At 42.2% G+C, this 16,963-nt stretch overlaps 1 protein-coding gene across 5 annotated transcripts in view; it reads left to right on the top strand.

Annotated features, from left to right (window-relative positions):
• Positions 1–1,976: 1,976 nt before the first annotated feature.
• Positions 1,977–16,963, top strand: part of C9H14orf39 (chromosome 9 C14orf39 homolog) — a 38,864-nt gene continuing 23,877 nt past the window's right edge. Inside the window, exons 1-5 of one of the 5 annotated variants that reach the window (XM_075614825.1) lie at positions 1,977–2,082; positions 3,800–3,857; positions 3,944–4,000; positions 5,520–5,646; positions 11,404–11,493. In XM_075614825.1, the coding sequence (XP_075470940.1) occupies positions 3,806–3,857; positions 3,944–4,000; positions 5,520–5,646; positions 11,404–11,493 (326 nt within the window). In that variant the 5' untranslated portion in view covers positions 1,977–2,082; positions 3,800–3,805. Of the gene's footprint in view, positions 2,119–2,141; positions 2,172–3,799; positions 3,858–3,943; positions 4,001–5,519; positions 5,647–11,403; positions 11,494–16,963 lie in introns of those variants that run through there. The other 4 variants (XM_075614823.1, XM_075614827.1, XM_075614826.1 and 1 more) reach the window with 4 other exon arrangements.

Here is a 16,963-nt window from a genome sequence, read left to right as displayed (position 1 = left end):
ATACTAGTCTTATTTTTCTATTACATAATTGCAAGTGTGCCATCTAAGGCTGCGTCCAAGGTGACCATGCGCATGGCGTCATGCGCGCCTGTAGCTGGAGCGATTTGTAGCCTAGGGGTAGACGCAATGAGGCGTTTTGGAGGCGTGGGTGTGACGTCACGGAGCTGGTTCGCCCTCATTGGGTGAACCACTCAGGTGATCCGGCCGTCGCGCGGCAGAAACACATTTGTCTGCTCCATAATTGCGAGCGCCGGCGCTTCTCATCGCGCTTGCGGTCGCACGCTCTCAGGTCTGCCTCGTAGAGGCACGGAATTTTAATTGCGTCGCATGCCCCGTCGCGCTCACCGCGGACGCGGCCTAAGGCTGCAGCCAGACAGGGAGCAAGCGCGTTGGCACTCGTGCGTGGTGACATCACGCGATCAGCCGGGCGATTTGAGGCCGGCTAGGTGCGCGTGCGGGGGGCGTGTCGGAGGGCGTGGCCATGACGTCACCGAGCTGGTTCGCCCTCATTGGGCGAGTCGCTCACATGACATGCCAGTGAGTGCGCAAATCAAATTTACTTGCTCTGCAAGCAGCTAAACGCCATGCATGTGCGGGCGCTCGCTCACGCTGGCCACACACATTGCAGCAATGTGTTTAATCGTGGCCAGCGCGAGCATGAGCACCCGCTCAGCGACACCCTGGCCGCAGCCTAAGGCTGTACTTTCATAACCTTCATTTAATCACCTCAACTGAATGAGCGGATATAGAGTATTATTCCTATACATTGAATGGCAGCGTGGCAAGAAATATCGAATTGTTTTAGAATAGCGTATGTCTTTAATCAGCATTCCACGCTTACCTGAATTGGGGGCTTGTCCATACTGCATCTTGGATTCCACACTCTGGAATTGGGCAAAATATGTGCCCGCCAGACACAAAATGGCAGCGGGTCAGGCCCTGGTGAACAACATAAAAGCCACAACGTCCTCAGATAATGTCGCGGCTTCCTATTGGTGGCCATGAATGTAGTCTGGTGACCATATTTGTGGTGGTTTTGGGTCAAAACCGGCACAAAAAACTATAACTATATCTAGAACCAGGGGTCAACTACTGCTTTAAATCTTAGTACTCCAAATATTTATTTAATGACTTATCATTTTGCACTAATTCTCCAGTAGATGGAGCATCTACATAGCTGCAGTCAAATGTATCAAATTAGGGAAATGTCAACTCTGTAATATATTAAGGAGCAGCCAATTCATGCAATGTCCAATCTAGCTCCTTGTTGGAAATGCACACACATTTCCAGGGGATTACTTGCTAGCTGAGCACTAGGAAACATCTGATTGTCTATGAACAAATGTATTATAAAAGAGGAAACTTACATTGATATGTCTAGGACAAAGAGTGAGGTAAAAAGCTACACACATCTAAATCACCCCAAAAACATGAGTTATCAACATCCTTTGTAACAGATACAAAATGTAAATATTTATTTGTGGTCAGTTTAAGTGAGGTGATAGTTGTCTGAATTCCTTTCACCAAATTATTATGTTTTAATGTTAAAAAAAAGGTATAGAGAAGGCAATATAATTTGTCACGCAAGCTATGTCTGGTTGTTACATAAGACACAAGCTGTGTGAAAGTTCACAGAGAAAAGGAAACGTTGTGTTTTGCTGACTTATAATAAGGCCTTCCCCTCCCCCACACTGGGACATCATGGAGACACTCCCGTCTGTCACAGGACATTGGCGGTTGCGCACCACTGGTGCTTTCGGTCGCGTGGCCTTCTCCAGCTGCACGCCACCGGTGTGCATTCGATCACGTGACTTTCTGCGGTGGCGCGCCACTGGTCCTTTCGGTCACGTGGCCTTCTCCGGCTGCGCGCCACCGGTGTGCTTTCGATCACGTGACTTTCTGCGGTGGCGCGCCAATGGGTCTTTCGGTCACGTGACCTTCTTCAGCGGCTCACGAGCCGGGTTTAAATTTCCCGCCTTTTTTATTTGGCGCGCTGCTAAACAGACATCGCGTGACCACCAAGAGCCTCTCTGCTCGTCGTGGGTGTCCTCTTGTACAATACACACGGAAACAAATATCCATGTACATGTATATTGCACATTGCAATGTGTACACTTTGTATGTATTAGAGGGGGTTAAGGAGACGATGACCGTGGAAAAAAGTATAGAAAGTATTGGCATTTGCATAATAATGCTGAAAAAAACATACATTTCAACCTCCTATACTGAAGCATTCACATTCTGCAGAGGATCATGCTATGTGTTTTTAGCTTTCTTACACTAGTTTCTTATGTTGAATTCTGTGGTGATATCACTTTTATATGCACAGTTATGTGTCCCCATAGGCTTGCATCAGAGTGGTGATTTTTCAGATGTTTTATTTTATTGGACTAAAAATGGTTGCTTGAACCTCCTGTGATCTAAATGTAGGGAAGTGCTGGTGTACAACTACATGCAATGCCTCCCCCGCCTGCTTTTGGAAAATGCACCGATGTTTTGAGCCATTCGACATTAAAAAAAAACGTGAAGCAGAATTTTTCTCTAAACGTTTGGTCTGACATCCTGGAATATAATAATATAACGTAAAAGGCAAGCTCGTTCTTTATAGACCTTTGCCCTATAACCTAGAGCAGAGGCACCAAATCTTAAGGCATAGTTTGTTCTGTTTCACTATATGAAAGGAACACCACTACCATTAGACCCAATTTCCTCTGTGCCAGAGTATCTGTATTTTATGTATATCATGGTTATATTTACTTTTTGTGTGTTTATCAGTTGGTATTCTGCTGATTTTTTTTTTTCCTCTCCAAAATTTATTCGGGCCAGGAGGTACTTGATGGGACCTTGTGCTTGTACAACTTGGGAAACACCGCTCTGGAGGAAGGGATGTCAGACCAATTAGTTAATTGGATAATTTGTGAGATTTTCTCCTCATTGCTATATGATAAACAATTCCCCTTGGATGATTTTGAACTTGGTGCTGTTTACTCCAGTTGTTTTGCAGGTGGTAAATGCTGAACCAATGGTTTTGTTACGGTCGCCATTGTTCACTAAAAGTCATTGGAGGATCCTATCTTGTGCCCCTGCAAAAGTGACTAAAACAGTTTCATGTGGGATAGGATTAGGAGTCCAGGTTTGGACCAACCTAAACCTGATTCACACAATCCTCTGTAGCGAACGAAGCTTCTGCATGCTCACTCGTGAAAACCATCAGGGCAGGGTGGCCAACTCCAGTCCTCAAGAGCCACCAACAGGTCAGGTTTTAAGGATAGCTTCAGCACAGATGGCACTGCTGCTGAAGCAGGGATATCCTTTAATCCGGACCTTTTGGTAGGGTTGCCAGGGGTCCAGTATTGAACCAGACTGTCCTGTATTTGGACACTGTCCAGTAAAAATATAGAAGTAATACTGGGCATATATGTGTCCGGTATTACCTCTGGACATAGTGACCTAACCGGCTTGGGGGGAGTCGTGGGATTTCCATGAGCAGGGCTGTTGCTAAGGGGTTGGGCCACTTCTTCCATCCTGATTGGCTTCTGCTGGGTAATGCAGCCAGTCAGGAGCCTGGGGGTGGGGTTAAGGAGAGGAGGAAACAGCGTGGAGAGGTGTGTGCGTGTGTGGAGCATGGAGCGTGTCACACCTTTTACCATTGTGTCCAGTATTTTTGGAGAAGCCACCTGGCAACCCTACCTGTTGGTGGCCCTTCAGGACTGGAGTTGACCAGTTCTGATCTAGAGGGATTTTAAGTCTTGAACTACTGTGCATTCATTTTGTAAGCTTAATGTCTTTGTGTTTTCAGTTGAAAATGAATGAGATTAACTTGATGAGCAACTTGGACAAGCTTATGATAGAGCTTGGTATGTGTAATGATTTCTCTACCCCTGCCCTTTTTCTAAATCCAGGTTTTTAACATTCAATGTGTATATAAATATTTACACTTTAGTTTTTCAGCTTGAACAGGACTCCCAATATAAAGAACATATGAAAGAACAGATTCAAAGTAAGTCTTGTTGCCTTTCACTAAGAGTCTTCCTGTTTATTCACCCGAGACTAAAATCTAAATCAAGCTGCACAGTATATTCATACAATCAAATTAAACAGATATAACATACACAGCAAAAAGTGGTTTTGTATGGATTCCAGTCCAGGCTTTGGCTGGAACCTGCCCTTCTCCTGGCTGCTGTGAACTCTGTTATTGGATGCACCTGTTCCAGGGCTTAAATAGCAGCCATTGACTCCCAGCTCCCGCCCGAGCATTGTATACGTTTAGTTGTGTTCCTGAGCTCTAGTTCCTGAACCTTCCCTGTTCCTGAGCCTTCCGTGTGGCTTGCCTGTTGCTGTGGCGCGCCATTTCCCTGTGGCTTCCCCGTTCCTGAGCCTTCCGTGTGGCTTGCTTATTGCTGTGGCGTGCCTATCCCTGTGGCTTCCCCGTTCATTGGATTTCCCTGTTGTTGACCCCGGACCGTGCCCCCGACCTCGCTGCCTACCGCCTGCACTGATCCCTGCCTGTCTCCTGGACTTTGCAACTCTGCCGCCAGCCCTGACCCCTGCTTCGATACCGACTACGGATACTCTTACAGGACTCTGTCCCGGGGCTCTAGTCAGTTTATTTGCATCCCTACCTCAGCCCTGCAGGTCCACTTCCTGATTGGAGACGAGCACCGTCACAGGTTTATATTGGTCATCTGTTACCTATTACCATTTTAAGAATATTTTTTGGGATAGAAGTTGTAGTTCCCCCATAAGGTTTGATGAAAATTCCTTACACAGAGCAGAATTTCCTTCTCAGGGTCCGTATCTCTGCCATCTTGGAGACGCAGTCGTAGGCTTACTTACTAGGCCTAGAAAATATTTGTTGTTTTGATCTTGAGGACCTATTTCATTGGAAGAACTGTTCAGTAGGATCTTATTGTCATTTGATACCCACATGCTTTATACCAAATCAAAATGTCTGCATACCATCAGTTAGATTGTAGCCCTGAAGAAAGCAGTACGTATTGTAGATTCAGCAAATATATATTGTGAAATAGAACTTAGGGGCCTATGCAGAGAGCAGCGAATTTTAAAATTGGCGAATTTATTAAAAAGTAGCTTTTTTGGAGAGTTTTATTCTCCATATGCAGAAAAGTGCGAATTCTGCTATGTTTAACATGGATGCGTAAAACATAATAATATAATAATAATCTGTTACGTAATATGCACTGGGTTTTTATATTTTTACTAGCTGGTTGCAGGCACTCTTGCTTGATCAAGAAGTCTTGGGGAGGAGTTTATATTGGCAAAACCGGCGATCCTCACTCTGAAACTGATACAGAACCTCTGGTTTACTGCAACTTTCTATTACTGTTTTATTGACATCTTTATTTCCTGATATCTTTTAGTTCGTGTGTCTCTATGCTATCGTTCCTTTTATTAAACATGTTTTTCTTCATCTCTTTATTTTTTGTTGGAAATAGTTGGCATTGTAACTATTTTTTTTAAATTTCATAAATGTAATTAAAATATATATATATTTACAGTTTGCACAGCTGATGCCCTGGATAAGAAGCAGCAGATACGTGAATTACATAAAAATATTAATAGCAGTGATGAAAGAATTTCCAATTTTCAGAAATACAGTAGACATAGCAGAGACAATTGTACTGCGTAAGTATGAACAATATCATATTGTTTACACATCTGAAAGTACATTTAATACCGCAAATTACATTAAAAATGACACGCTACATAGGATGGTGGTCATCAAAGAGTAAAGTAAAACATTTTTGACAGTGGGAAGTTTTTGGGAAGTTTATTTTTGTTTGTTTTCACTAAAAAGTGGTGGAGCCGCATAGCAGGAAAAAGAAAAACTCACTCAAGCTTCACAACATTGATTTCTAAGGGGAGAATGGCAGCCATCTTAATTTCAGTAAAACATCTATGATATTTTAGACTTGTATCTCCAGATAGCAACATCAGAAAACTATATTAAAGCAGCAGTTCAAGCAGTATCTTACATGTGTGGGTTTTTTTTTTTAATAGATCAGTTCTGTACAATGAGAAAATACTTGTAGCATTTAAAAAAAAATGTTTTAAAGACATTTTTAATGTTTCTAATGCAGGAAGCATTTCCAAAGTCACAGCCCCCTTCTGATAGGCTCTGGCTCTTGAGCCCCGCCCCCACTCTAACAGTGAACCAATTGTATCTAGTAACTGCCCAGTAAATCATATTCCAGGAACTACATTGCCCGCAATGCTGAGCAAGAACTGAATGAAATAACCCTGAGCAAGCTATCGATCGGCAACTTAGCTAATCACTTGTCAGTGTACAGATTGTATTGATGCACATATTGAATGGGAATATATATATATATCTTATACTATATTTGTGAAAGCACTGTATGCCTGTCTGCATGGCCTCTGTCCCTAGGGGAAATCTCATTGGTCCCTTGGCCCGAGGCGGAGTGACGGGCCAAAGGACACAACACACACACATACACCTCTCTCTCTGTCCTCTCCCCCCCCCCATCACACTCACCTCCCCCCTCCCCGATGCTCCACTCGCCTCCCTCCCGCTCCACTCACCTCCCTCCCGCTCCACTCACCTCCCGCTCCACTCACCTCCCTCCCGCTCACTCACCTCCCTCCCGCTCCACTCCCTCCCGCTCCACTCACCTTCCGCTCCACTCACCTCCCTCCACCTCCCTCCCGCTCCACTCACCTCCCTCCCGCTCCACTCACCTCCCTCCCGCTCCACTCACCTACCTCCTGCTCCACTCACCTCCCTCCTGCTCCACTCACCTCCCTCCCGCTCCACTCCCTCCCCACTCACCTCCCTCCCGCTCCACTCACCTCCCTCCTGCTCCACTCACCTCCTGCTCCACTCCCTCCTGCTCCACTCACCTCCCTCACGCTCCACTCACCTCCCACTCCACTCACCTCACCTCCCTCCTGCTCCACTCACCTCCCTTCCGCTCCACTCCCTTCCACTCCCTCCCGCTCCACTCCCTCCCGCTGCACTCCCTCCCGCTGCACTCCCTCCCGCTGCACTCCCTCCCGCTCCACTCCCTCCCGCTCCACTCCCTCCTGCTCCACTCACCTCCCTCCACCTCCCTCCTGCTCCACTCACCTCCCTCCCGCTCCACTCACCTCCACTCACCTCCCTCCCGCTCCACTCACCTCCCTCCCGCTCCACTCCCTCCCGCTCCACTCACCTCCCTCCCGCTCCACTCACCTCCCTCCCGCTCCACTCACCTCCCTCCCGCTCCACTCACCTCCCTCCCGCTCCACTCACCTCCCTCCCGCTCCACTCACCTCCCTCCCGCTCCACTCACCTCCCTCCACCTCCACTCACCTCCCTCCACCTCCCGCTCCACTCACCTCCCTCCTGCTCCACTCACCTCCCTCCCGCTCCACTCACCTCCCTCCCGCTCCACTCACCTCCCTCCCCGGCGCGGGGACAGGCAGTGGCCAGGCAGCCTGCAGCTGCCACGCGGCGCCTAAGAAGGCGGCGGCCGGAAGGACCCCCTTCCTCCCTCGCGGAGTAACTAAGATGGCGGTGGCCGGAAGGAGAGGTGACGTACGTGTGTGTGTGTGTCACTGTGTGTGTGTCACTGTGTGTGTGTGTGTGTGTGTGTGACACTGGTGTGTGTGTGTGTGTGTGTGTGTGTGTGTGTGTGTGTGTGTGTGTGTGTGTGTGTGTGTGTGTGTGTGTGTGTGTGTGTGTGTGTGTGTGTGTGTGTGTGTGTGTCAGACACTCTATAGTGGGGACCGGAGCTACGCATGGGGGGGTGAGAGGGGGGAGCGGAGAAACGTACAGGGGGAGTGGAGAGGAGGGACCCGTACATTTTAAGAAACCCACCCCCCCTCCTGTCCACTGTCCCCCCCCCTCCTGTCCACTGTCCCCCCCCTCCTGTCCACTGTCCCACCCCCCTCCTGTCCACTGTCCTCCCCCTCCTGTCCACTTCCCCCCCCCTCCTGTCCAATGCCCCCCCTCCTGTCCACTCTCACCCCCCTCCTGTCCACTCTCACCCCCCCTCCTGTCCACTCTCACCCACCCTCCTGTCCACTCTCACCTCCCCTCATGTCCACTGTCCCCGTCCCCTCCTGTCCACTGTCCCCGTCCCCTCCTGTCCACTGTCCCCGTCCCCTCCTGTCCACTGTCCCCGTCCCCTCCTGTCCACTGTCCCCGTCCCCTCCTGTCCACTGTCCCCGTCCCTCCCCATCTCCTGTCCACTGTCCCTCCCCATCTCCTGTCCACTGTCCCTCCCCCCACCTTTTCCTAGCGGGAAATTTAACTCACGGGCAACGCCGGGTCTCTCAGCTAGTATATATATATAGAAAAGAGAGAGGAGAGAGCGCAAGCCCCATAGTATAAAACCGTAAATTTATTGAGGGGAAGGGGAAAGGGGGGGTAAAAAATGCACTCACAAGGGTACAAGTTTTAAAAGCATATTGTGATCATAATCACCACCATCCGGTAACTGCAATCGGTGCTGTAGAAGACCCTCAGTCCCGAAAATGGATGAACCACACTGTTTGCAAGATTGCCTGGGCAGTTGGATAATTGGGAAACAGGTTCCATAGATCCCAAAGGAAAGCAGCTTTGCTGGCAGGTCTCTGTGGTGTCCGGCGCTCGAGTAGATTTCCTCCTACGCTCCGTGATGACGTAATGTCCGTGTGTCTACGTGATGACGCTCCCTGACGCGTTTCGTCACACACGGGTGACTTTTTCAAAGGGTAGTGGGGAATAGTAATACGTCCGCATATATATACCCTAATGGTTCCATAATACACCCTACAAACAGCTGAGTGTGATCGTAAAGGTAATTAGAGCCGAATTAGCTTCAGATGACACTTGAAGATATTGTAGCATTGAGAGAAACACATTTTGCTATTGAAACTGATAAAATCAGTCACCACACTGAGGAGCATGGGAAGCTATTACTATTGTGGATTCAATTCTCAGTATATTAACCATAACATACTGGATCAAAAGGCACGATACAACAATATTAAAATACACGATACAACAATATTAAAATATTCAAACAATACCTATGTTTCATAACAATATTTAAAGCTAACCATAGATAGTACTAGATGTGAAAATATATATATATAAAATACCAATTGGTTCCAATTGGTATTTTATATATATATATTTTGTATATATTTTGTATCGTGCCTTTTGATACAGTATGTTATGGTTAATATACTGAGTATTGAATCCACAATAGTAATAGCTTCCCATGCTCCTCAGTGTGGTGACTGATTTTATCAGTTTCAATAGCAAAACGTGTTTCTCTCAATGCTACAATATCTTTAAGTGTCATCTGAAGCTAATTCGGCTCTAATTACCTTTACGATCACACTCAGCTGTTTGTAGGGTGTATTATGGAACCATTAGGGTTTATATGCGGACGTATTACTCTTCCACACTACCCTTTGAAAAAGTCACCCGTGTGTGACGAAACGCGTCAGGGAGCATCATCACGGAGACGCACGGACATTACATCATCACGGAGCGCAGGAGGAAATCTACTCGAGCGCCGGACACCACAGAGACCTGCCAGCAAAGCTGCTTTCCTTTGGGATCTTTGGAACCTGTTCCCAATTATCCAACTGCCCAGGAAATCTTGCAAACAGTGTGGTTCATCCATTTTCGGGACCGAGGGTCTTCTACAGCACCGATTGCAGTTACCGGATGGTGGTGATTATGATCACAATATGCATTAAAAACTTGTACCCTTGTGAGTGCATTTTTTACCCCCCCTTTCCCCTACCCCTCAATAAATATACGGTTTTATACTATGGGGCGTGCGCTCTCTCCTCTCTCTTTTCTGCAGATTCCATTCGGATGTGGTTAATCCCTCTGAGAGCAGCCGGAGACCCCCAAAACCAAACTTTATTTTTCATCATTGGACTGTCATTTTGAGGACTGGTTTTACCCTCTTTAATATATTTTCCTTTCTATATATTTAATTATCCATTGTATTCATTGTGATTTGTATCGCTCATCACATTCTCTACATCATATATAGGATATACACTGTTCACTTCGAATAATATTAGGATAGGCACTTAGTTAAGTATTTTTTAATATTAACACATTATCTATACAATATATTTTTATATCTACACCCTCACTAGGCGCTGCTTTATTTCTTTCTTTTTATATCTATATATATATATATATATATATATATATATATGTGTATATATATATATATATATATATGTAAATAAATATATATATATATATATATATATATATTGTGTATGTATGTATGTAGCGCTAGCAGTGTGTGAATAAAGTGCGTTCTATAGAAGTGAATGTGACAATTGTGATGTGAATTTGAAAGGTGAATGCAAAAATAAAAAATAAAAATAATGATATATATATAACCACAATAAAAACAAAAAAAGAAAAAAAAATATTGTTTAACCTTTAGTGTTCAGTGGCCAATAAAAAATATATAGAACAAGCTGTAAGTCCAAGATAGAAAAAAAATGAAATTAAGTCCAGGTGTAAATGTTCCAGTCACTGTATGGAGTAGGCAGCTTCTAGAAAGATCTAGCCAGATCATGGAAATCTATGAAAAAAGAGAAGCGCCAGCTCCATAGCATAATACTGTATAAAAATCAAATTTATTAAAAAACAACGAGAGGCCGCCAGCACATGCACTCGTTTCAATGTGTAAAAAACAATCATGGGAGACAATCTGTTTGGCCTTCAGGAATCAGGGAGAGAAACTGCAGCCAGAATATATTGCAATGCTGTGCAATGGAGTGGGTGTAGGAGCCGATACTTCCTCTCAAGTGGATAAGTATCGGCTCCCACACCCACTCCATTGCACACCATTGCAATATATTCTGGCTGCAGTTTCTCTGCCTGATTCCTGAAGGCCAAACAGATTGTCTCCCATGATTGTTTTTTACACATTGAAGTGAGTGCATGTCCTGGCGGCCTCTCGTTGTTTTTTAATCAATTTGAATTTTATACAGTATTATGCTATGGAGCTGGCGCTTCTTCTCTTTTTTCATATATATATATATAATTGTTTTTTTGTTTTTTTAACGGCAGCTTGAACTGCAGCTTTAAGAAAAAAAGTGTGACAGTGAGTTTGTTTTTGAGTTGAGTTTGTTGAGCTTCTCTGTCATTTAAAAAAAAATCTGCATTGAATCATGTATTCTCTGGTGATTTGGGATTTTTTTTAAATAAATAAAAAAATCACTTTTCAATTGAGTGAAAATGTACTGGTAGTTTTGTCATAGTTCCTTGGTTTTCATGTTTAAATCCCAAAAATAAAATGTAATTGTTATGTTCACATTTATTTGGATATGCATGTTTTTGAAACCTTTCTTTTTTAAAGCTACAGCATATGTTTTCCAAGTTTCATATTTATGTTTTTATTGTTTTAGGTGGAAGCCAACATATGTTGTTTTGTACAGACATGAAGAGTTCTTACAGAGCCAACTCCACAATACAATACAGGCATTTGAAAATGATAAGTATGGATGCCAACATTGCAAGCATATTACCAAATGATGTCTGAGATTTATAACCCTTATGCTGTTTACATTGTATATTGTCATAATACTACTGTAATTTTAAATGCTGTTTATACAATATATTGTCTTTCTACTGATCCATCTTCAAATATGCACCACTTTTACTTATTTGTATACAGATACTGTGCACAACACTTGATAATTATATGGTTCATATAAGGCAACATGTGCAGAGTTATAACAGCAGTACATTACATAAGTAACAGGTAGAGATAGAAGGTTGGCCCTCTTTAGAAGAGTTTACATTCGGAATAATGGACAAATTCTACATGAGACAATGGAAGAGAAATAGAAAGGAAGTTTTGTAATTGGCTGAATATTATCTCATTGGCAGTGCACAGCAAAATAAAATGTTTGGAAAGGACTTGCTAAGTGATTGTAGGAGCAATGTCAGAAATAATTTTAGAAATACTGAATGTATTGATATAAGAGTAGGAGAATAAGTGTGTACTGTAAGTCACAGAGATGCGATTGCAATATTGAGTAGTAAAGAATGGTAATACAAACTGTTAGGTGTTGGGTTTTTGAGAGAATGGAAGGATTTTGGTAATGTTATAATGATGAAATAGCAGGTTTTGTTAATAGATTAGTAGATTTAGCCCTGTTTATAATATTGCATCAAAATAGGGTAACTCGATAACCCACCTAACTAGGCTCAACCCTAAAATGTAATACAATGTATTCAACAATGATTTGTGTAGATTTAAAGCTGCAGTTCAGTCAATATTCTGCATGTGTGTTTTTTTTAATAAATCAGTTCTGTAGTAAGAAAAAATACTTTTAGCATTTTCTGTTTTTAAAAAAAAAACTTTTAAAGACCAATTTTCTTGTATTCTATTTTAACAGCCATTTGCTAAGGCACTGCCCCTTCATGTCCTGTCACAAGCCCTGGCACACCCCTTTGTCAGCCCTGCCCTCCCTCTAGCACATGTCAGTGCAGGATTGCTCATGAATATTCATGAGCTTCCACTGACAGACAAGCAGAATATAAACAGATCCCTTCACTAATTATGTCACCAAATTTCGACCTATCAATACATGGAGAAAGAATTGACCTGCAGCTATACAGTTCTTTAGGTAATTAGAGATTGCACACATGAAACTATTGAAGTAAAAAAAAAAAAAAAAAAAAAAGACTGAACGGCAGCTTTAAAGACGTCTTCAACTGAATGTTCATTAAAAAAAACTATATATATATATATCATATAAATGTGATCACAACCCATGATCTATGTCCTTGATGGACTTTCTATCATATGGTCGTGGATAGACCTAACCCCAGACAAGTTAAGCAAGGTTTGTCCTTCGGTCATCAACCTGTAAACAGAAAGGAGAAAAGGTCAAGGCTCATTATGCATGAACAGAGCAGCTTCTCCCGGCTTCCTCATATCTTCACACACTCTCCTTCCAGCTAAGACTAGAATGTTTCTAAAGATGAAGAGAGCATTACTGGAACTGGCCTCCTCTCCCTTTTGTTCTTATTCTTTGCATTTCGTTTATCCTATTCCTCTCCGCTACGGTATTGCAGATAGTACTTTGCCATAATAATGATTTATTCTGTAGAGCTGATGGGGTACACAATACTGAACATACTACACCTTTTTACAGGCATAACAAGTTCATACCCTAAAGAGCTTACAATCTAATTGTAGTACTATAGACACATGGGAATAAAGTGACTTGCCATGGACATAAAGAGCTGACATTAGTACTCAGCTCAGTTAATCCCCTTCAAAGCTTTTATCTCTTGGTTAATCCTCCTTTTTTCACATTAACTTTATATATGTTTTTTTAAGATGTGCCTCTGAGACATTATTTTGTTGCTTGTCACTGGGTCTTTTGTGCTATTGTAAATGTATTCATTGTCCCTCTGTGAGCACGGCCTACCTCCTGATATTAATAGGGAGCACGCATTGGTAAATACTTATTGGGAGAGGTACATCTTTGAAATCTATCATTTTAACTGCTTTGGAAACAGATGTAATAAATAACTACTCTAGCCCACTATTGTTTGTGGTGATATACAGTAGCAGGGAGTCACAGGTGGATTTGTCAGCAACAGGAATCTATTCCGTTTATTCCAGATGATTCAAGGAGTTCTATGGATATGATGAATTTCATTGATTCAAGTCAAGCCATTTAAAAAAATGTATATCAGTTTTGTTAGTACAGTATTCTCTTTTTTACATGTTTAAATACATATTAAGAAAGAACTGTCCATGAGGTCCAAAACGGAGCACAGCTATTGGGAAAAACAGGGGCTATAACCAGCAAAAATAGTTACAAAACCTTTAATTCATGGTAAGTGAGGGGTACAGAACTACCCTGACGCGTTTAGGGAGACAATCCCTTTGTCAAAGAGTCCGTTTTGGACCTCATGGACCGTTCTTTCTTATCTCTACTGGCGTGAAGCACGCACCCGGGTGAGCTGCTACAAAAGTGAGTACTTTATTTCCCTCATGACCAAGACGTTGGTGTTACTCCAGGATCACATGTCTCAGTGAGATTATAGACATGACTCTTATGCTATATGTATATACAGTAGGTCTGTCATCTGTTCACAGAGACTTTTATACTGTCCTATTCATGGGAGTTATATACACAGGTCTTATAAGTCTCACGTTGCTTTAATTAGAGCTCTATCCCCAACTTCAAGTGATGATCATATCAGAACTATATATGTCTGCCCATCTTGTTACTGAGCCCTGATATTTGGGACTAGTTCCCTTGCACTTTGTTTAAATACATATTACTTTCTTATTTTGTCAAAATTCATATCAACTTAAACAAACGACTTGCTGCTTTTAATTCATATTGTATAGAAATGCAGTACATATTATTGATGTTACAAATATCTACACCTGGAAGGATAATAGGAATGGATAAACAGCATTTTAAATCTTCTTAAAATGTCAATAAGTAATACATTATATACAATTGCAATGTTACCTTTAAAAGTGTTGGACTGAGATATATTATGATTCCAAATTGTTTGGCAAATATGTTTCATGTTTTTATCAGTTTCAAATATATATATATATATATATATATATATATATATATATATATATATATATATATATATATATATATATATATATATAATGGAACACTGTATATAAACATATAATATTGTGCAATTCAAAACTAGCGTTTTTGGCATGGACCTTGCAAGTCTCAGGAGGTTGATTGTGACATAGGAATTGCTCTAGCTCACTCAAAAGCCTCTTCAGCATGGTACATATCTCTTCAACTAAAAGGAAAATTGAATCCCAAGAGAAGCTGGATTTATTATGGAAAATGTAAAAAAAATTAAGTGTGCTACAACATTATTGATCTCAACATTTGAAATCAACTTTTGCAAAAGAGCGATTGATCCTAAAAATAATAGCTCAATCGTGTGCAAGAAAATTGTAAGTATTTACACAGATAGAGAATACTGAATTGTTTTCCAAATAAGTTTCCGAATGAACTTCAAGCAAACTTGGCAAACTGGCTGTATGCTGTGTTCTGCAATTTGATGTAATTGGGAATTATAGTAAAAAAAAAAAAAAAAGCAAGTCAGTGCATTACAAATATTTTCAACAACACCACAGTTAGGGGGCTATGCACTAAGCTCCGAGCTTTCGCGCCAGGCTGAAAAAAATTAGCACGTCCGATAAAAAATGAAGCCGGCGGCGCGATTCACTAAGGCCCTCAGCCCATTTTTTATCGGACGTGCCCAAAACTGGCTTATCGTGCGTGCAATGTATTTTCCCCCTGCTAGCGTTCTTAACCTTTACGTACGCTAGCTGATAGGAAAAAAAGCCACTTGTAACATTTGCATGGAGATTTGCCATATCCATGCAAGGCTGTTACAGGCGATTGTACAATAAATAAATACATTTATAATGGGGCCTGTATCTCCTGAAGTAGGGGGTCCTCGGACCTGAAACTAACGCGGGTCAGCTCCGGAGACCCCATGCACATCTACACTATAATTAAAATGTATATTAAAAAAAGAATTATTAAACATCAATACACGACCCCCCTCCCCCCATCCGCCCTAACACATACAGTAAAATAATGTGCAAAATAACTATTATCCAGATATGGATAATAGATTATTTGCCCATTATTAAACACTGCATTAGCATACCTAAATAAAGTCAATAAAAACAGTAGCCAGCTAATCCAATCAATACAAGCAGTAACAACATCAACAATTATTTAATTAAACCATTAACCAATGAATTCCTAAACCAACTCAAAATGAATAGTAACACTAACCAATCAAACCAATTAATTACAACAACATTAATGAATGTAAACATTAAAAGACAGAGAAATACATTCAAACAATCTCTGAAAGAACCATAAAACGCATTAGCTAACATAATACAACATTAACTACAAACGAACACCAATCGCAAACATTTTATTACATTAAGCATGAAAAAAAAAAACAATGACATCCACCTAAGAAACTGACATTAAAAAAACCAACAGCAATACCAAGCCAGAAATGCCCCCAAATATTGTAATAATAATGTATTAATCTGTACCCTAAAGTGGTACAGATTAATATATTATAAGTCAATGTGCCTCCCCCAAAAAATCAAAAATCACATCCAATGAAAAAACCTGTAAAAAGAGACATTTACAAACATTGAATATATTACTTACCATTAGAAGCGGTGGCCCTCCGACTCCCGGGGAAATAGGAAGCTCACGTACCTTGAAGGCCTCCAACAGCATCCGATGCCATCCACCATGAAGATCCGGCTCAGGTACCCCAATCTTCTTTTTTCTTTCTTTACTCACCGTCTTCTATCTTCATCTGTAACCATTTCTTGTTTTTCTTTATCTTCTTTCTTCATCTGTCAATCCAAAATACCCCATGTTAAATCCCAGCCGATGCTGTCTCGTCGGCTTCTTGGGCTCAAATGAGGCGTCACGGCCTTAAATAGGGCTTGTGACGTCACATTTAGCCTCAAAATGGTGAACAGCCATCTGATTGGCTGTTCAAACCATGTTCCGACTTTAATTTTTTTTTTTGACATGACGTCACTTAAAGGGAATGATGCCAGCCAATCAGAATGGCTGTGCTCCATTTGCCTTTAAGATGACGTCACGAAGCCGGCGTCACATGGTGTTTCAGCCAATCAGATCGTGGGAAACAATTCCACACTCTGATTGGCTGAAATACCATGTGACGCCGGCCATCTTGGATTTCGTGACGTCATCTTAAAGGCAAATGAAGCACAGCCATTCTGATTGGCTGGCATCATTCCCTTTAAGTGACGTCATGTCAAAAAAAAATTAAAGTCGGAACATGGTTTGAACAGCCAATCAGGTGGCTGTTCACCATTTTGAGGCTAAATGTGACGTCACAAGCCCTATTTAAGGCCGTGACGCCTCATTTGAGCCC

Source organism: Ascaphus truei, chromosome 9 (genome assembly GCF_040206685.1).
Source record: "Ascaphus truei isolate aAscTru1 chromosome 9, aAscTru1.hap1, whole genome shotgun sequence".
Taxonomy (NCBI): domain Eukaryota; kingdom Metazoa; phylum Chordata; class Amphibia; order Anura; family Ascaphidae; genus Ascaphus; species Ascaphus truei.
The sequence above is the reverse complement of the archived record's forward strand: the minus strand, read 5'-3'. Positions and strand labels throughout refer to the sequence as shown.